This window comes from Wolffia australiana, chromosome 1 (genome assembly GCF_029677425.1).
Source record: "Wolffia australiana isolate 7733 chromosome 1, ASM2967742v1".
NCBI lineage: Eukaryota > Viridiplantae > Streptophyta > Magnoliopsida > Alismatales > Araceae > Wolffia > Wolffia australiana.
In genome coordinates, this window is record NC_135835.1 from 15,431,432 (window position 1) to 15,452,288 (window position 20,857).

The following is a 20,857-nucleotide window of genomic DNA, read 5'->3' on the forward strand; positions in this document are numbered from 1 at the left end:
AATTATGGGACATCAAATGTGTATCAATGATATTGGGAGCGATAAAGCTCATATCTACCCTAAGGTGAATAAAGATGAGAATGAGTGTATGGCTCAAAAAGAGTGAAGGTGGTGTTGGGTTTGGTGTATTTGCTTTTTAAAAACATAAATGATCACATCACCTGGTGTGAAAAGACTTCCACAGTTTTTTCAGTTCTTCGGATGAGTTTCATCAACCCGTTCAAATGCCCATTCAATAGATGTATCCACATGATCATTAGAGTAATAGATCTTGTTTTCATTCCCTTGAACTGCGTCACCAGATATCCCCGAGGATTTTTCCACCATCTGGTCTCAATAGAAGCAACGCTCAAGAAGATCAAGAGAAGCAAGTGGGGGACTTAACAATGACTCGCATGGGTATCAAATAATTGTGCGATCTCTATTTACACCCACTAGGAAATTTTTCAAGAATTCCTTGGAGAAGATTTATTGAAATTCCCTATCCCGGAAAACATTTCATAAAATACATCCCACTGATAACTTGCAAATTAATATGATTAATTAATGAATTTTACACTCTATTTATGTGTTTTAATGATTTTATTTTCATGTTATCATGTTAAAATAAAGATAAATCAGTTAATCTCTCATTTTATTATTATTTCAGATTTTTTATCATTTTTTACATGGAATCTAACATCATTTCAGTGAAGAATTATTTCTTACAGAGCTTTAATTGCTTGGTTTAAGGTCAGTAAGTGATCTCATGATTTTTTAGAATTTTCCACTATTTTTATATATTTTTCTGACCATTATTTAGCCAAGAAATGATTTTTTACATATTTAAATAACATATATATTATTTATTTCGCATTTAAAATCTATTTAAATATTTATTTATGAATATCCACGTCATTCGCCCGAAATTCAGGCGAATGAAGGGATATCTCTATAACTATAAAGCAAATTAGTGTGCCCTTCTGGCCTCTGATTGGCTGAGAAGAGTTGGAGAGAGAAGAAAGAGAGGGAGAGAGAAGAGAGAGAAAAAACCAATACGCTTTGGGTTTTCGATTCGTTTCTCCCGCTCCCCAAATCTCCAAATCTCCTGTTCTCCCGCTCCCAGCCTCTTCTTCTCGGATCAAACTTCTCCTCAGAACAAAAAACAGCATTTCTCGATCGAGCTCCCATCTCTCCCATCTCTCGCATGACAGCCTCTTCTCTCGAGTCTAGGTAATTTTTGCGATTTTCTTCTGCCGCCTATCTCCTTTTCTCGAACTTTTGGTAATTTTTGGTTGAGAATAGTGTTCTTATTTCTAACCGTACTGTGTTCTTATATGCTCATCCCCATCCCCAGTGGTATGCTCATCCCCATCCCCGCTGGGCCGATTATCCCGCACCGCAGCGGACTCAGCCGTTTCTTTCAACGTATCAGAGGGCATCGCCAACGGAATCTGCCCCGATTCCTTGATATTGTCCACATCTTCTCTCTGTCCGCTCTGCTCCGAATCCGTCTCCGCCTGGAAATCTGCGCACACTCCACATGAACTTCCACGAAACACGACCGATCAAGCAGGAAAAAAAATCGAAAAAATTCAAAAAAGTAAAACAAGAAGATCAGTGTTCTTATTTCTATTTTTGCGATTTTCTTCTGCCGTCTATCTCCTTCTTTTCTCGATCTTTTGCGATCAGTGTTCTTTCAATCCGTCAAATTGTCTATGTTCGTCTGTTTTCAATCGGTAGGCAGGTATCGATTGATGTCATAGAGACTTCAAATTTCTGCGACTAAAAATCGATATGCGAGAGATTTTTATTCGCGTTGATTTTAGTGTAAACGACCAATGCAATTGGAGTATCCATTAGAGCATTTTCTCTCAGTTAAATTGACTATATTCCGTTGTATTCTCTACGTTAGTCTGTTTCCAATCTGTAGGCAGGTATCGATTGATCTCAGTTTTTCGGTTATCGCTAGATCTGCAAGAGATTTTGTGCGATGTTCCGCCTTTGTCAACCGCTGAACACAATCGGAGTCTCTATTGGAGCGTTTGTCTCGGTAAAATTGTCTCCATTGAGTTTTCATTCCGTCAAATAGTCTCTGTTCGTATGTTTTCAATCCGTCGGCAGTTATCTAGGGACTGAGTTTTATAGATGTACATTGGCAGAGGAAGCGCCTGCGGATCGGCCGGGAGAAGCCATCATCGCCAGCGAAACCCCCAATACCGATGCAAAAGCCATAGCCTCCGTGCTCGGAGGAGCCCTCCAATCCTACAACAACAAGGCAAAAGCCATATCCGACGGCCAAGAATCGCTCGCTCAGTCCCTCGATCGCATCGCCGGTGGTAAATCTTCTGATTTTCTTCAGTCTTCATTCTTCTACGTGATGTATTCTCTCCGAGGAACTCAGGAATCCGAGAAACAGCTATTACATCGCCTATCTCTGTCAATTATTTTGATTCCGATTTTAGAATCAATCGCCGTTATCATGGATAAACTGCTGCAAGGTTATTGCAACATTACTCTAGATGTCCGTGAGTACATTTCAATTTTCAAGTCAAGAATTTATCGCCTAAGTTAGTATTTCAGATTATCAATTATAGACAACTGCTTTAATTTGAAGTCTCACGCGGACATTCATTTCATAATTCCCTTTAGTTAATTTCTTTAAATTAATCTAATGAAAATCATCATCGTGCTGGCATCCATGCGGCCATGCCATTTAGGCGAAATGGCACATACAGAATATTACCCATGTGCTTACAGTGTTTTATGGCAATCTGGTATCGCAATCCTCTCCTCCCACCGACGAATTGGTACTCCAATGAAAATCTAATTACTCTGCCATGCAAAACAATAGTTTTCTCTTCACATCCATGTACAATGGCAGAGGAAGCGCCTGCGGATCGGCCGGCAGAAGCCATCATCGCCAGCGAAACCCCCAATGGCCAGGCAAACGCCGTAGCCTCCGTGCTCAGAGGAGCCCTCCAATCATCCAAGAATCGCTCGCTCACTCCCTCGATCGCCTCGCCGTGGTAAATCTTCCGACTCTCTTAAGTCTTCATTCTTCTACGTCATATATTCTCTCCAAAGAAATCAGGAAACCGAGAAACAGCTATCATACCTCCTATCTCTGTCAATTATTTTGATTATTCCTCATTTTTTTTCGATTTTAGAATCAATCGTCGTTATCATGGATAAACTGCTGCAAGTTTATTGCAAGATTACTCTAGATGGCTGTGAGTACATTTCAATTTTCAAATCATGATTTCATCGCCTAAGTTAGAATTTCAGATTATCATTTCTAGACAACTGCTTTAATTTGAAGTCTCACGCGGACATTCATCTCATAATTCCTTTTAGTTACTTTCTTCAAATTAGTTAAATGAAAATCATCATCGTGTTGGCATCCATGCGGCTGTGCCAGATAGGCGAAATGGCGCATCCAGAATAATACCCACATTTATGCGTTCAATTTCAAACAGGTACTCCGCTGACATTGTGTACAATCTTCCGCGTTTGCAATTAACTAGGCCAGTAATTGGGTCTACGTGTTATCCTCTTTAATGGGCTACATTTGCTCGATGAATACAACTATTGAAAAAGGCCCGGTAAGATTTCAATGCAAATTACACTGCCCTGCTTATTTTTTAATATGAATACATTAATTTTATCTTACATTTTGTTGGCGTACTCAATCGTGCAAGAAAGTACTTTTGCTTTTGGGCCTTTTGCTTTGGAATTCCAACTATAAATTTTCTGATTGGCTGAGTCTTTCACATCTATTGCCTCTTTTGCCTACTTTTATGCGTTCAATTCGAAATAGGTACTTCGCTGGACATGGTGTAGAATCTTCCGCATTTGCAATTAACCAGGCTAGTAATTGGGACTACGTATTATCCTCTTTAATGGGCTACATTTGCCCGATGAATACAACTATTTAAAAAGGCCTGGTAAGTTTTCATAAATGCAAATTTCACTACCCTGCTGAATTTTTAATATGAGTACACTAATTTTACCTTACATTTTGTTGGCGTACTCAATCATGCAAGAAAGTAATTTTGCTGTTGGGCCTTCTTGCTTTGGAATTCCAACTATAAATTTTCTGATTCAAAAGACTTTCATATCTATTGCCTCTTTTGCCTACTTTTATGCATTCAATTCCAAATAGGTACTTCGCTGGACATGGTGTAGAATCTTCCGCATTTGCAATTAACCAGGCCAGTAATTGGGACTACGTATTATCCTCTTTAATGGACTACATTTGCTCGATGAATAAAACTATTTTAAAAGGCCTGGTAAGTTTTCATAAATGCAAATTTCACTACCCTGCTGAATTTTTAATCTACATTACGAGATTTCGAATATATGTCAGACTTATTGATTTTCGAATCTATCTTTCTTCTGGAACTGTACCAACGGCTTATGATGTTTCCCCCCACCCGAATAAATGTTCGGCACACATTTGCCAACTCTTTTCTTTAGGAAATGTGGAGAAAATGAGATTCATCTCACTGGGTAATTAATTGTCAACAGGAAAAACAAATTACTACTTTAGCGCTCCTCCCCGGTTCTATTATGTCTCTACACCCTTTCCCGTACTCCATTTAATTATCTTCCCCTCTGCCTAATCTTCAAGACTTTTAGTAGGTTCACAATGTCAACCGTTACCAGTGGCAACCGTCGGGCCGAAAGAATTGCATATCTTCGATCAACGAGATCAACAAATGTGAATACACTACTCGCCGCTACCCGCAATGTGCAAGATGTTCAACCACATTTCCTCGGAGTCATGAATGCACCATGTGCTTCGTGCGACGCAAAGTTTTGGATACAAGAACGCAAACCTGGTACAAGTCAGTAAAACCCTGTGTTCCACTTATGTTGTAGGGATGGTAAATTCACATTGCCAACATTCCCCAGGCCGCCATCATTGCTTCTCGAGCTGCTTCAGGGCACGACAAATGAGTCAAAACACTACCGCAATTTCATTCGAGCTTATAATTCAGCTTTCAGTTTCACATCAAGCGGTGCAAATTTTGACCGTACCCTCGCCGACAATTGTGCCGGTGTGTACACTTATCGAATCCAAGGTGCTGTCTACCATCAGATTTCAAATGCTTTGTTGCCCCCTGTTGGTCATGCTCCCTCTTTTGCTCAAATCTACATCTACAACACAGACTATCAAATAGAACGACGATGCTCAATCTTCCCTGATTTACATCGCAGCATCCTTGAAAAGATCCAGCACTGTCTACATGTGGCCAACCCATTTGTTACTCAATTCCAAGCAAACAACGAACAAGCACTGCTCACCGCATCCACCCAAGAATTCGAGCTACGGATTGGAGAGCCTTCCATCCCGGATAGACGTTATGATCAACCCAACGCCTCTGAAATTGCTGTTCTTATGACTGGCGATGGACATGAAGGAGACGGAAGGCGCAGCATTGTTCTTCGCAAGCGTGGTGGAGGCCTGCAATTCGTTAATCAGCTGAACGGATATTATGATCCGCTCCACTTTGTGTTGCTATTTCCCTACGGTAGTCCAGGGTGGAGCCTGCAGCTAAAGGAAAGCGCCCATGTGACAATGAATCAATTCTATGCCTACCACTTCATGGTTCATGACTCTTCAACAGTGCTTCATCTTTCTGGCAGGCTTTTTCAAGAATATGTTGTGGATGCTTACGCAAAATTTGAAGAATCACGATTACATTGGATTCGATGCAACCAGTCAACGTTGCGTTCGAGTCTCTATCGAGGGTTGGTTGATCAAGTCGCCACAGACAATGTTGTTATGCCAGCGGGGAGGATGATCATTCTCCCGCCTTCTTTTACAAGTGGCCCACGCTACATGCAAGGGTTGTACCAGGACGCTATGGCCATCGTCAGAAAGATGGGGAAGCCCGATCTATTTATCACAATGACTTGCAATCTAAAATGGCCTGATATCACACAATCTCTACTACCTTGCCAGAAGGCACAAGATCAATTCGATCTTTGTTGTCGTGTTTTCCAGTTGAAACTTAAGGAGCTCCTCCATTTGATAATCGACAAGGAAGTATTCAGCAAAGTAAATGGTCGTGTGTACGTTGTCGAATTTCAGAAACGTGGCCTCCCTCACGCGCACATGTTGTGGGTATTGGACGCTCAATACAAGCCGAAGACCCCAGAGGACATTGATAAGATAGTGTGCGCTGAAATACCAGATCCCAGCGACAAGGATTTGTTCGACTGTGTCACAACACATATGATCCACGGCCCTTGAGGTTCTGCAAACCCAAAATGTCCATGTATGAAGAAAGAAAAGTGCTCCAAGAAGTTCCCCAAAGAATTCGTTGACTCCACCCAAGTAACCAATGATGGGTACCCTCTCTACCTACGACGCAATAACGGCCGGGCCATCCAGAAGGGTCCTCATGTCATTGATAATCGCTGGGTTGTTCCATACAATAAATATTTATGCAAGGCATTCAACTGTCACATTAACGTGGAAATCTGCTCTTCCATTCAGTCAGTGAAGTATCTGTACAAGTATGTCTACAAGGGCCACGATCGCATCCAAGCAAGAGTTTCTCCAACTTCCGCTATTACAGACTTCGGCATTGGCAATAATTCTCAAAATAATCCACAAGATGAAGCCCAACAGTATCTAGACGCACGATACGTATCTGCATCAGAGGCATTCTGGCGAATCTACGAAATCAGTATGCAAAAAATGTATCCAACCGTTTTTGCCTTACAAGTTCACGACGAGAATATGCAAACAGTGGTGTACGCAGAAGGAGAAACAATTACTGAAGTCATAGATAGGTCTGAGCGCACGCCCCTCACAGAGTGGATGCTTTACAACCGTGAGCATCCGCAAGATAATCTAGCCAAGCAAATGTTGTATTGCGACTTCCCTTCGTATTACACGTGGAACGATTCTGCCCGACGGTGGACACGACGTCAACGACAACAATGCATTGGAAGGGTGCACTTTGTGTGCCCTCGCGACAGTGCTCGATACTACCTCCGATTGATGCTTCATCATGTACCAGGAGCTACATGTTACGCAGATTTACGCACCGTGGCTGGTGTTGTTTACGACACATATCAGCAAGCTGCAGCTGCTCGCGACCTACTCCACTCTGATGCTGAGTTTGACAATGATCTCGCAATGGCATCAGGTGTCGCTTCTCCCCGTCAAGTTCGTGACCTCTATGCGATGATGTTGCTCTACTGTGAAATCTCCAATCCACTTATGCTTCTCAGAAAGTACCTCGAACCAATGTCAGAGGACATTCGTTTAAACAGGCCGTCCAAGTTCAACCAGGATTACCCCAAGGCGTCCAAGTTCAACCAATAGATGACATAAATAGGCCAAGTCATGGAAACACCAACGAGAATGCAGTCCTTAGTGCAGAACACCTACAAGGCATGCTAAATGAAGAACAAAGATAACTTTACGACGCTGTATTCAAAGCCGTTGCATCGCTGAAACGTGCTGAGGGGAATGTCTTCTTTGTTGATGGGCCTGGTGGATCTGGTAAGACGTTTCTCTACGCTGCTATTCTTGCAAAGATAAAGGCCTCTCGCCTCTCAGCAATGACGACTGCAACAAGTGGTATCGCGGCGCTCCTCCTAGAAGGAGGGCGAACGTTGCACTCTACATTCAAGATTCCTATCCCGGTAACTCACGTCTCAACATGTGGATTCTCGCCTGATTCAATGATTGGCCACCAAATTCTGTCAGCAAGTATTATAATAGTTGACGAAGCTCCAATGATGCACCGCCATGTTTATGAGACACTTGATAGAAGTATTCATGATTTGATGAAGACAGCCGACCCATATCTGGAAAACATTCCTTTCGGCGGCAAAGTTGTTGTGATGGGAGGCGACTTCAGGCAAATGCTTCCAGTCATACATAAAGGCTCACGCGCAATGATCGTCAACTCAGCCCTCAACCGCAGTGATGTGTGGCGCCATTGCTCCATTTTTTGGCTCAAAACAAATGTTCGCGTTTCGCTAGACCACCGAGCATGGAGCGAGTTCTTACTTGCTGTTGGAGAAGGACGGGTTGGCCCAAATGTCTATCTCCCAAATGACATCCGCCGCGTCTCCTCTCTCTCCGATCTCATTACCCAAGTTTATGGTTACTTTGAAGATGCCGACAGTCAATTGCTATCAAAAACAATTTTAACCCCCCTGAACGAAGATGTGGTTGCAGTCAACAACATGGTGCTCGATGTCTTCCCAGGCGAGGCAATGGAGTACTTAATCTTCGATGAAATCCCCCTTGGCGAAGTCAATAACGAATCACTGTATCCAACAGAGTTTCTAAACACAATTGACGATGCAACAATGCCGCTCCACAAACTTCGCCTCAAGATCGGGTGCATCGTAATCCTTATCCGAAACTTGAACACATTACAAGGCCTGTGCAACGGGACTAGGCTGCGAGTGGTTTGCTTTTTTACAACAATGGTGCAAGTCAGTATCCTCAGTCAAGGTAAATTCTATGGTGAAGTCCATCTCCTACCACGGATTGCGCTCTACCCGTCTCAGTCAAGGCTTCCATTCCGATTCAAGCGCCTTCAATTCCCAATTCGACTTGCATTTGCAATGACAATTAATAAATCCCAGGGACAGACTCTCGACACAATGGGGTTGTATCTACCGAATCTGCTATTCACCCATGGCCAACTCTATTTTGCCCTCTCAAGAACACGAATCGGTCCAGCAGGAATCGTGTACTGCGATGGCGGCGCAAACCGCTCGCACGTGACTAATGTCGTTTACACAGAGATTTTCCAATGAGAATCTCCATTCTCAATTCCACTCTCAGGTACACTCCCTAACTCGCTCTCCACCTCTTATTGCCATGATATCCCAAACTCAACACAACTTAAATTTATCTTACAGGAAGTGATCGCCATCAACGTCACAAAGATATACATCATTTCGACCAATATCTTCAAGAAAAAATAACATCGTACGGAGGAGGGCTCTTCCATTATTTGCACCTCCTTCACCTACAACCAACGAACCAAGCAAACCCACAGGGTGATAAATAATACATAAATTACTCAACATGGTTTTCCCCATCTTGGGAGTACTTATGTTCGTCCTCGATCTATCTCTTGCAGAATTGCAGCGGAGTTCTATGGCAAATGCTATGGTGCCGAGGTAGGGGTACTCAGCATGCGCCGACGATTGCTCCTCCCTGCGTCTTCTTCCTCCTTGCTCCTCTATTCAGCGCATGCGTCTGGTTCGTCCCATTTCTTTCCCTGCAATTCTTAATTCTATGTGTTGCCCGTGACCCATATGATGCTTCTTTGAGATGACTCTTGAAAGCATACTTGGGATGAGTAGGGATCTATGGCGCAAATATGGCGTTGCGGTTTTCTTTTCTGTGCACAACGACGTGTTTTTCTATCATTTTGATCTCTACGAATGGCCATATGTTCGTTGCTTTCTTTCCTCCCTAACATACCTCTACGCAAGGGAAATCTGTCAGTTTTCCCCGATTTCGGGTGTTCTTCTGATCTTCATCGATCTGTTTCTTGCAGAATTTCAGCGGACTTCTTTCAGAACTGATCTGGTGCCGAGGTAGGGGTCCTCAAAACTACGATCTTAGGTCTTCATCGACCCGACGGTGATTGCTCCTCAATCCAGCGCATCGCATCTGGTTTGTCCCCTTCCGATTCCCTTTCCCTTAATTTTATGTGCTGCCAGTGGTCCATTTGATGATTCTTTGAGACGAGTAGAGATCTATGGCGCAAATGCGATCTTAACTCTATGGCGCAAATATGGCGAGCAGAGATTTATGGCAATGAGTAGAGATCTATGGCGCAAATATGGCTCCTCTGTTCAGCGCATCGCATTTGGTTCGTCCCGTTTCTTTCCCTTCTTCTTAATTCCAGGTGATGCCCCTGTCCCATTTGATGATTCTTTGAGATGATAATTCAAAGAGTAATTGGGATGAGTTGAGAACAATGGCGCAAATATGGCGTTGCGGTTATTTTGTCGTGCACAACGACGCATTTTTTATCATTTCGTTCCATATTGATCTCCATTTGTTCGTTGTTCCCTTTCCTGTCAAACATGCTTCTACGCAAGGGAAATCTATTGGTTTTCCTGATTTTGGGTGTTCCTTTGTTCTTGCAGAATTGCAACAGAGTTCTTTGAGAGCTGCTCTGCTGCTGAATTCATTCCTTTCAATGGTTGAAGAACCCTTACCATATGTAAGAAATTCTGAATAATGAGGGATTCCCTCCGTTGTCGCACTTGGTAGGTGCAATTTGCATGTCGCACTATGTGATCTTCTAAGTTCAAGAATTATCTCTACGAAATCCGAGCATTTAATCATTCCTTAGTACATCATTTTACGGCTGACATTGTCGAAACCAATCATTTTTTATTCCTTTGGGTCCACTCCAAGCGAGCATTGCGAGCGGGCCACACTAGTATTTATTAAATAAGAAATGAGAGAGAGAAAAGAGAGAGAGAATGAGCGGAGGAGAGAGAGAGAATAGCGCCGGATATTTTTTTATTATTATTATAGAAGGAGGAGAGAGAGAAGAATGGTCAAAAATAACGGGTGCGGAATAAGAAGAGAAGAGAATAGCGCCTATGATTTATTATTATATAATAAATAGAGAGAGGAGAGAGAGAGGAATAGTCAACATTAAAGGCTATGATTTAAATAATATAAAAGAGAGAAGAGAGAGAAAAGAATAGCGGCAGAAGAGAGAGAGAAGAACGTGGCATTTAAATACCGAGAACAAAAGTTCTTTTTTGTCTTTTTGTGTTTTTTTTAAAAGCAGTTCAAATGACGAGCAGCCGACGCGGACAACGAAGCCTGCACGCAATCCGAGGATGGGGAAAATGAGGAAATCAACCCAGCCAACCAAATAAATCCGATTTTTAAGCAAATTCAAGAGATCCAATGGCTCAAAATTACCCTCACTAAAACCTTGATATCTTGAGATTTACAAGTCCGATTGGGCTGAAATTTTGAGGGTAGGTTCGCCTTTTCCTCCTCTACAATCCAGACGGTTGGATCTTTAAATGGATGTCTGGAAAAGGGCTAAATTCACTTTTGGATGATCTCCCCCAAGCAATTGGCCAGGAAGGACACAGGAGGGATTCTTGAAGTCGACAGATCTTGCTTCTGAACTCAAATTTTTAAGTCTCTGATTTGTATTTCAATCATCTTCTTGAACGATTCTAAAATGCCAAGGCATGGGCGAAATGTACATGCCCTAGAAGTTTGTTTTGAATAAGATTAGCACTTCATTTTGATTCTGATTCAAGATCTAGTTTTTGATCCTTAATTCTACACCAACTTAAAATATTTCTGCTTCATTAGATTTTTGATTTAGGGTCGGATTTCAATTTTTTTTTTACAATTTCTTCACTTTCTCTCTCTGGGTTAATTTGTTTAGTTTCTCTCTCTAGATTTCGATTTTTATTGTTTAGGAATTTAATTTAATATATAAAAAACCTAAAAATAAAATTTGAATCGAAAATTCATCTATCTTGAACTCCAATTTAAAGATCTCTTTCTTGATTATTTAATTCCCAATTTTAATTCATAAAATTATTTTAAAATTTATAATAATTGGGAAATTAATAATCTCAATTAATCTGAGCTTAAAATTATAAATTTCCTATCTTGAATTTTATGACAGAAATATTAAAAAACCAAAATTAAGTTTTACTTAATTTTGATTAATTAAAGAATATTATTGAGGATAATTAAGATTTATTAATTGCAAAATTAATTCATTCTTGAATTAATTTATTAAAATTGGATAAAAATTCTCATTTGTTGCCTCCCTGTGGTTCGACCCCTTACTTGCTCTATATTCATATTTAGTGATTAAGGGAAATTATAAATTTTATTGCATAAGTCTAAAAGCCCAGACAACGACATATTTTACGTACATTTTTAGGCTTATCACCCACCAGCATCAAAAAAGTTGTGTGTGATCCTCTATGCCTACATATCCATTTTGTTAATTAAATCTAAGAGTTTAATAACCTTTTATATGCCAAAATTATCCTTAAATATATCGACATATATAATAATTAATAAAATCGGTTCTTTCTCCAGCTTGTGATGGATCAAGTGACGCCTTTTGATGTTGTCATCGTCAATTAACATATGTGTATTGATGGAAATAAATGCGTCCAATAAGCCAAACACACTTTCTCAATCTTGTTAGTCATTCATTAATAGAATATATTCATAATATATAATGAAGTCTATGAAATGAGGTTAGTATGATCTTTGCCTTTTTTCTAACTCATAACTTCATCCTTTTCCTAATTTATCATTGTCCATAGCCTAGGTTTCCACTATCATCCAGGGCACCTCCAACTCCACTGGTAATCACCCGTGTATCCACCAACATCTCTTTCACACCAACGTGGTAAAATCATCATCACTCACCCTTGCTTTGTCACTCGTCAATATGTACCCACCATCATTTCCATCACAATCATCACGATGTCTCTTTTGTCTGATTTACTCCACTCATGTCTATCTCCATCAACTATCACTCGGTGAAGCGCTAAAGAAGGTATTTAAATTAGAATTAATTAGTATTTTCAATTATAATTTGCTCTATCAAATTTGAATAAAACCTGTGATTTTTTTAATTAATCACTAGTTTCATTTTATTAATTAAATTTAATTCCTGAAATAAATATAAAAATAAAAAAATAGATATTAAAACTAAAATTTCACCGATTCAACCCTTTCTCGCCATAAGCTCAAAAGTAAAGTTATAATATTTTTTTCTTAAACCATAAGACTTTAATGACATTTATAACCCTAATTTTGGTTTATCAATCAGTCCTTTGCGTTTGTACTAATTTTTTTGGAAATCATTAGAGAACTCTTGCCTAGAACTACATGGAATCATCTTCCTTGAGATATCTCCTCTTATATTGAGGGTGGGCGATCCCATACCAACCACTAAAATATCTTTATGACTTCTTGATGCATCCAAGATAATACTGTTTGGAAATCTATGAGTAGGAACTTGTAAGTTATAATCAAAGTACAACCATCCATCCACCATATGTCTTTAATGTCTCAGGTCCAAGGACCACGTAAACAACCATGACGTAATCAACTTTCTTAAGAATCAGGTAAGATAACATTCATGACGTAATCAACTTTCTACGAACCAACTGATAGGAGATCACCCACTATTTATTAGTTGGTTTCTTCCTCGATAGTTTTGAGATCGACCATACTCATCATATGAGTGACATTAGATAGAGTAATTTTATCCATATATATTTGATGTCCATCTTAAGTATAATTTGAATAAGAATAATAAAAACACATAGTTAAAGATCAATGGGCCATGTATTATGATTTCATCATAATTACTTGATCATTTCATGTATTAACATACTCCATTTTAAACATCACATCTGAATAATAATGAATAAATCTTCATTCAATGAACTTAAACGAGACATGAAAATGGGATTAACTTGAAGCTCACATAATAATGAATAAATCTCCATCAAGTGAATACACAAAAATGTGCATGGGGATAATGCTACTTCTGATAAACTACTACCAATTTTTTAAAAGGAAAGGGGAATATTCTCAAGAAAAATAGGAACATAAGTCTAACCATTAGGTCTATGGGAGTTGTCAAAAAATTCATCAATAAGGAAATAATATGAAGAAAGACAAAACAGAATAGACAAAACCCCATAGATTATTCTCATTTATTTTTATTTTTTCAAAGGCACATATCATTAATGTGATTCAATTCCAACAAAATGTTAAAGAATAACTACTTAAATATTTGCCAAATAATAATCAAAGTCTTTGAATTAATTTGAATCCAGCCTTAATTCATATTAATGGAAAGTGAAAGGAAGAATGAGAGTATAAGATGAAGAGTGAAATTGGAAGCAGAACCCAAATAAAGAGATATCACTAAGACACTAAAAACAGGGAGAGGCAGACTCGGGACATAGTCCTATCCATATTAATAATAGAAAATACATACACGGGTCCCTTTAAATGGATAAATGTAAAGTTTCCGGGTACATAATGATAAAATAAATTAAGAGGATAAATTTACTAGCTTCAAGATAAGCTTAGGAGATTCAAGTCAAGGAGATTTTGTGCATAGAACTTAAAGAAATTCATACACCAACCTCATATAAGATTCACCTGTGAGAATATAATAAAAATGAGTAGGTTCAACTAATTTAGGTTGGTGAAGATAAGGTGTGCACCAATCACTCATTCAGAGACGATATTACTTCAAGCCTTGGAGGTTCCAGTTTTTTCATCATCCCTCTCAGATATCCTCTTCATTAGAAACAAGTGACACATCCTCTAGTATTAGTGTTTTACTCATTTGGGTCTTGATCATCATCCTCTATACGAGCCTAACTTTATTACACATTCATTTATGATCAAAAGTGAAGGGATTTGCTCAGGTGGGGTTAAATATAGATCAAGTTCATGGTAATAAATACCCCTCAACTTGGCATAACACAAGAAAACTTAAAACTTTCATCACATCATTCTCCCCCAACTTAAAGTTACCGACTTCCTAATTACAAATAGATAAATTAAATCAATGATGAGGACATGCAAACTGTAGGAGATTCATATTCTTTCTACACCATGCTCACATGTTTAACTTCTTAGTCACTTTGTGATGATCTTCATAACTCCAAAGGATAACTACCTGAAAAAAATAACAAAGAAAAATAAAATAAAAGGGAAATAAGCGTAAGAATGAATAACTGAAATATGTATAAGAAGAAGCGGTAGTGTTTTTTTCTTCTTCATTAGCGTAATTCAACTTGATGTGAAGGGGTTCTTTTATTGGTTCGAATATTTATCCATTCCCTTTGAAGCTATGACCTGTCTTTCTGTAAGTCATCAAAACTGTATAAACTAATATGGATATAAGTAAGATCCATCATATCTTGATCTAAGATTCTTAGAATATAATCCAAGTCTTGAATTAAATAGTCATACTTTATTATTTTCATAGAAGTTCCTCCTCCATAAACTTTTCTGATGAAATTCCTTCATTTTGGTTTTTTACATCCCAAAGTTCACATTAGCTTGATTCTGGATTTTGAGTAATTCATGAAGCGAAACGAGTCTTTTACTTGCTACACGATCTTAAGAGAGATTATGCTTTCTTATGGCCCACTAGGAATTATATTCCAATACAATAGCTAACTGTCAAGATTTTCCAAAAATAAGCTAAAGAAGAGACATAACAGTAAGTGTCTAATTTGTTCTATACGCCCATGGTCCCTTATCTAGTTTCCTTGATAAATCTTTGACATCATGCCACACAATCTTATTCAATATCCTTTTGACATCCCTATGGTACAATTCAACCTGCTCATTTTCTAGCGGTTGGTATGGGGTTGTAACTCTATGCTGCACACCAAAATTTCTCAAAGTGCATTAAATATGAAGTTAGTAAAATGAGACCCCCCATCACCGAAGATGGCTCTAGGATGTCCAAATATGGTTAATATGTGTATTAATGAACTGAGTAACTACCTTATTGCTCCTTGCAGGTATGAAACCCATCGCCAAGATACATAAGTAATAGATAGTAAAATATATTCAAAGCCATCTGAATTTAGGAAAGGTTCCATGAAATCAATACCCCACTAGTCAAATATATCAACATCCAAGTTGAGTTTCAGAGTCATTTGGTCCATATATCACATGTTTAAAGTTGCTTGACATTAGGTAAAATGACGATAATAATTATGAGCATCTTAAAACAATGAGGGCCAAAATCCACAATCAGGTACATTGGGAGCTGGGATTCTTGAAGAAAAGTGACCTCCGCTCGGATTGGAATATCACCATTCTAAACTCTTCTCATATTCCTCATAAACCACGCATCTCCTCAATATATGGTCAACTCCTTTGCAAAAAGACTCTAGATCATCTGAAACATAAGAGTGAAATTCATCAAAGAATGTATTCCTCTCATTGAACTTTCACTCTTTAGGCTCTTATCCTAATAACGAAACATTCATTATGTTCACAAACAAGGCAATTTTTTATTATGAATACTCATCAAATGATGGTCACGGAAATCATGGAACAGAATCATTCACAATCATCTCATTAACGCATCTGATTCAGAATCAGGAAGATGGTTTGCTACTTCCTTTAACTTCCTCCAAAAGCAAAACCATCTTATTAACCTAGGTTTACTCTCCTTCTTAGCAAAAGTTTCATAGAAATGTGATCAAAAAGATATTCTTCTACCCAGAAAATAAGTCCCTCAATTATCTAATACAAAAATTATAGCTGGTAACCCCTTCCCATGACTAATTCAGTTGCACAACAATTTAGGTTCTTCTACATAATAAATGGCCACATGCTTCTTGTCCATTCTCTGTCCCTATACTGCTCATACATCAAAATCAGATGCATCACAAATGAGTTCAAGAAGTAAACTCTGATCTGGAGCTTGTGGGAATGGTGGCCGACTTAGTGATTAGTTTCTCATTGGATGCTACAAACGGCATCCGTAATACATAATCTAGAGAAGCTGCAATGTATCCGATAATGATAAATTGATAACAGATAACAATTTTAGGGTGAAAAACTAATATTATTATTGGATATCATTAAGCACTTAACGATATCGAGTACAAATATCATTAAGTTGGATAATAATAATGACTAAGCCTGGAGACTTTTTTTTGGCAAAAAACGCGGTGCCGGGTACGGCCAACCTGACGGTTGTGCCCGTAGACAGATCCATCCGTGCCCTGGATGCCACCCAAGGAGATTTTATATATAAGTGGAGTGTTTATAAGTGTTTATAGGCGTGGAACGAGTATAAATATCCCAATTACACTCGGATCCCACTCGTCCACGCCCATGTTCAGAAGAAAGAAAAGATACATATGTGATACCTTGCAGGTGCTCGGAGAAGTGTTCGTGTCGACGTCCCACCTGAGCCCCCCGCGAGTAGTTTTGGAGATGTCCTCGCCTCTGTCAAGTGGTATCGATGAAGTGTGTGGCGAGGTCTTCAGCTGAGGTGCGCGCAGGCCATCCCTCTAGCTCCAGTGTTCCACGCAATCCTCCATTCCCGCGGGCCTGTCGTCGCGAGGATGCGCTACGTGCGGAGGGTCTGCATGCCGAGACGATCGACGTGATAACAGCCCCTAGCTGTCGGAGGGAGCGCCTGCCAAGAAAGAAAGATGGAAGAAGAGGTTTGTGCATGTACCGCTTGGTTGGCGAGGGCATTTGCTGTCTGGTTGCCCTCTCGCAGCTGATGTCGAAAGCTGGTTGTGCGAGGACGGCACCGCATGATGTCCTGCCATACACGATGGAGCCGCCACTGGGAGCATGTACCTACACGAAGCATGTCGACTAACACTTGTGAGTCCGATGCTACGACAATATTGTGAAGGTTTCGCTCCTCACAGAGGAGTAGACCATCATGTATCGTCATAGCTTCGGCTACTGTATTAGTCTGTGTGCCATAGAAAGAAGAAAAAGCAAAGAGAATGCTCCATGTATGGTCCCGGAGGATACCTCCCCCCCCCCCCAGCTGGCCCCGGGTTCCCTTTGGCCGCACCATCCACATTCAATTTAAGGATGCCGATTGGCAGTGGTGTCCAATAAACAACCCGGAACTGAATTCGGATAGGGGCAGGGGTCACCGGAATGTCCCAAGATCGGAGGAGGTCGCATGCGAGTGCTGATCTGCCGGCTTGAGGTGGAATGAGGTGGTGGATGGGCTTGATCCACAACTTGACTCGACCCATGATATTCGCGGGGCGCACGGGCGAATATGCAAAACGAGAAAAGTTTCGCCCTTTCCATATCTCCCATAGTAGATAAGCTATGGTGATGTATAGGATGGGGCTCCATTTAGAGCATGTTGGCGAGAGAAACACCCTGCCAAAACACTCGAACGGGGTCAATGTAGCATGAGGCCGCGGGCGCCAATGGTCTGTGATTTGGCGCCAGCATTCAAGTGTTGTCTCACTATGGAAGAAAAGATGATCCATGATCTCTGTATGTGGGAATGTGGGACAGCAATGGCAGCGGGAACTGAGAGAGTGACCTATATGGATCACTCGGTCATCAGTCGGAAGACCTCGGTGGAGGAGTCTCCAGAGGAAGAAGGAGACGCGCGTAAGGATCGCCGAATGCCAGATGCGGTGACCCTAGTGCTGTATGGGTAATTTCACACGAAAGTGCTCCCAAGAGGAGCAGCATGTGTAGGCTCCATCAGATGTGAGCGTCCAGATGGCACAGTCAGAACTAGTCTCAAGTGTCGTATTCTGGACCTCGGGTAAAGTGGCTAAGGGGAGGCCATGCTGCTCCCATAGGTGTGGCATGTTGCCCATAAGCAGTTGGGCCACTGTGAGTCGCTCTCGGTGTGGTACGAACTATGGGTGGCAAGCGGATGGCTCATCTGCATGCCAGGTATCAAACCACACGCTAATTTCTCATCGGCCTATATGCCAACATGTGACCTGAGCAATCGCAAGCCAATGGCGCTACCACGTCCGCCATCTCCGAGGGCCCTCGATATCTATCTCTCGATGGGCCCATTCGCCATATTTGGCTAAAATGAAACTCCCCAATGGGGAGCGTGTGGTACGCATACACCATACGAGCTTCTTTTGAAACATGTCCTGGACGTCCGTGAGGCGTCTGATCCCTAGAAGCCCCTCGTCTGTCAGCCGACATGCTTTCTCCTAAGAAACCCAATGATGATGATTCTCCTCCATGAGGTGACCGGACCATAAGAAACGTGCACATAGTCATTCCACTGAGCGGAGATCTGTAAGAGATAGTGAGTGGACCGCCAGAGTGTGCAGTGGTATACTCATGAAGACATGCCTAATAAGTTGGATGCATCCTCCTGGGGATAGGAAACGAAGTTTCCATCCCTCTAGTTTCTTTCTAAGTTTGCCCAACAAGGCATCAAAGCAATGATGTCTAGAGGGGCCTAGAAAGATGGGGCATCCAAGATAGTCGAAGGGGAGGCATCCTCGAGAGTAACGTGTAAAATGCTGGAGTATCTCAGAGCGCTTCATAGTGGCAGAAGGGTCAACTATGAAGCTACTCTTTGAGGCATTGATGAGCTGGCCCGAAGCTTGCTCGTATGCTGTGCGGACACTCATAAATGCCTTAATGGATTTTTTAGATCCATTGAGGAATAGAATAGCATCATCAGCAAATAGTGAGTGCGAGAGAATCGGGCAGCCTCTCTTTGTAAAGTACGGTTGGATGAGGCCTTGTTCGGTCGCTCGTGTGAGCGATCGGCTGAAGACCTCCTCCATCAATATAAAGAGGGTAGGTGAGATAGGATCACCCTGCCGGAGTCCTCTCGTGGCCGTGAAGAAACTAGTGGAATTTTCATCCATCAGGAGAGAGAAATGGTTCTCTCTAATAAAAGCATCTACGAGATCGATGAATGCATCTGTGAAACCGAAGCGTCGTAACACTTTGGTAAGGAAATTCCACTCATAACAATAGCGCAGGGATGCGGACTTAGGCCAGGCAAACTTTGTCCTTGTATAACTGCACATCATACCTATAGCACACGGATGCGGACGGGACGGTTTTTTCATCCCAGGACGAAAAAGTCATCCCATCCGAGAGGTTGGACAAAAACCGGGACAGAAATTTGTCCCAGGATGAACGGAAGGGACGGTTTTCGTCTAGTCGGACAAAAAAACCATCATGTCCGAAGGTCTCGGAGGGATAGTAAGGGATGGATGAAAATCCGCAGGATTTGCTTCCGACGGTTGAGATCTTGCCACGTGGAATAGCTATATCAATTCCTTTACATTTTGCATCAAAGTCTTTGTGGCCCCAAACTGATGCCGCCCAAAAGTAATTGTACATATGTCCCTCTGCTTTCTCTCTCTTCCATATTTCCCTAAAAAAACTTAGAAAAATCCATATTAACTCAATCAGACCTTGGAAATATTTTTATAGGATATTTCGTCCAGGATGAGGGACGGGTAGGGAAGGACACGGTCTGACCGAAGTTCGGTTTGATCAGACTGAACCAAACCGTCGGTCAGCCTTTTTATGGCTGACCGAACCTTCCGGTCTGGGTCCGTTTCGCACAAAGAACCGGACCGAAGACTGTTACTCTCTCTCTCACCTGCTCCCTCTCCCCCTCTCTCCCTCCTTTCTTTCTCCCATTCTCTCTCCCTCTCTCTTTTGTCCTCTCTTCCTCTCACCCGCTCGTTCTCTCTCTCTCTGTTGACCTCTTTCCCTCTCGCCTGCGCGTTCTCTCTCTCTATCCTTCTCTCGTTGTCTCTCCCTTTCATGCTTGTTATCTCTCACTCTCCTGTTCGTTCTCTCTCACTCTCTTGTGTGTTCTCTCTCCCTCTCTCTCTTTTGTCCTCTCTTCCTCTCGCCCGCTCATTCTGTCTCTCTCTGTTGACCTCTTTCCCTCTTGCCTGCGCGTTCTCTCTCTCTCTCTCCTTCTCTCGTTGTCTCTCCCTTTCCTGCTCGTTATCTCTCACTCTCCTGTTTGTTATCTCTCACTCTCTTGTGTGTTCTCTCTCCCGCTCTTTCTCTCTCTCTGTTCTGGTCTCACTCTCCCTCTCGTTCGCTCTCCCTCACTTCCTCTCTTTTGCCATCTTTCCCGTTCTCACTCTCTCCCTTTCGTTTTCTTTCCGTCTATCCGTCTCCCTATCGCGTTCTCTCCCTTTCTTTCTCCCCGCTCTCCCTCCTCTCTTCTCTTCTCTCTCTCTCTCTCTCCCCTGTTCCGGTCTTACTTTTTCTCTCTCTCATTTGCTCTCTCTCCATTCCTCTCCACTGCTCCCATTCTCACTCTCTCCTGCTCATTTTCTTTCCCTTTATCCCTCTCTC

General features: G+C 41.3%; 3 protein-coding genes across 3 annotated transcripts; all 3 read left to right on the top strand.

Annotated features, from left to right (window-relative positions):
* The first annotated feature begins 4,776 nt into the window (after nt 1-4,776).
* Nucleotides 4,777-6,241, top strand: LOC144703317 (uncharacterized). Its single transcript, XM_078575503.1, has 2 exons — nt 4,777-4,829; nt 4,897-6,241. Exons 1-2 carry the CDS (start codon nt 4,777-4,779, stop codon nt 6,239-6,241), a joined length of 1,398 nt encoding a protein of 465 aa, XP_078431629.1.
* Nucleotides 6,242-6,268: 27 nt separating this feature from the next.
* On the top strand, nt 6,269-7,324 carry LOC144703386 (uncharacterized). Its single transcript, XM_078575583.1, has one exon. It carries the CDS (start codon nt 6,269-6,271, stop codon nt 7,322-7,324), a length of 1,056 nt encoding a protein of 351 aa, XP_078431709.1.
* Nucleotides 7,325-7,563: 239 nt separating this feature from the next.
* On the top strand, nt 7,564-8,587 carry LOC144703444 (uncharacterized). The gene is made up of 2 exons (XM_078575640.1): nt 7,564-8,361; nt 8,453-8,587. Exons 1-2 carry the CDS (start codon nt 7,564-7,566, stop codon nt 8,585-8,587), a joined length of 933 nt encoding a protein of 310 aa, XP_078431766.1.
* The last annotated feature ends 12,270 nt before the right edge of the window (nt 8,588-20,857 follow it).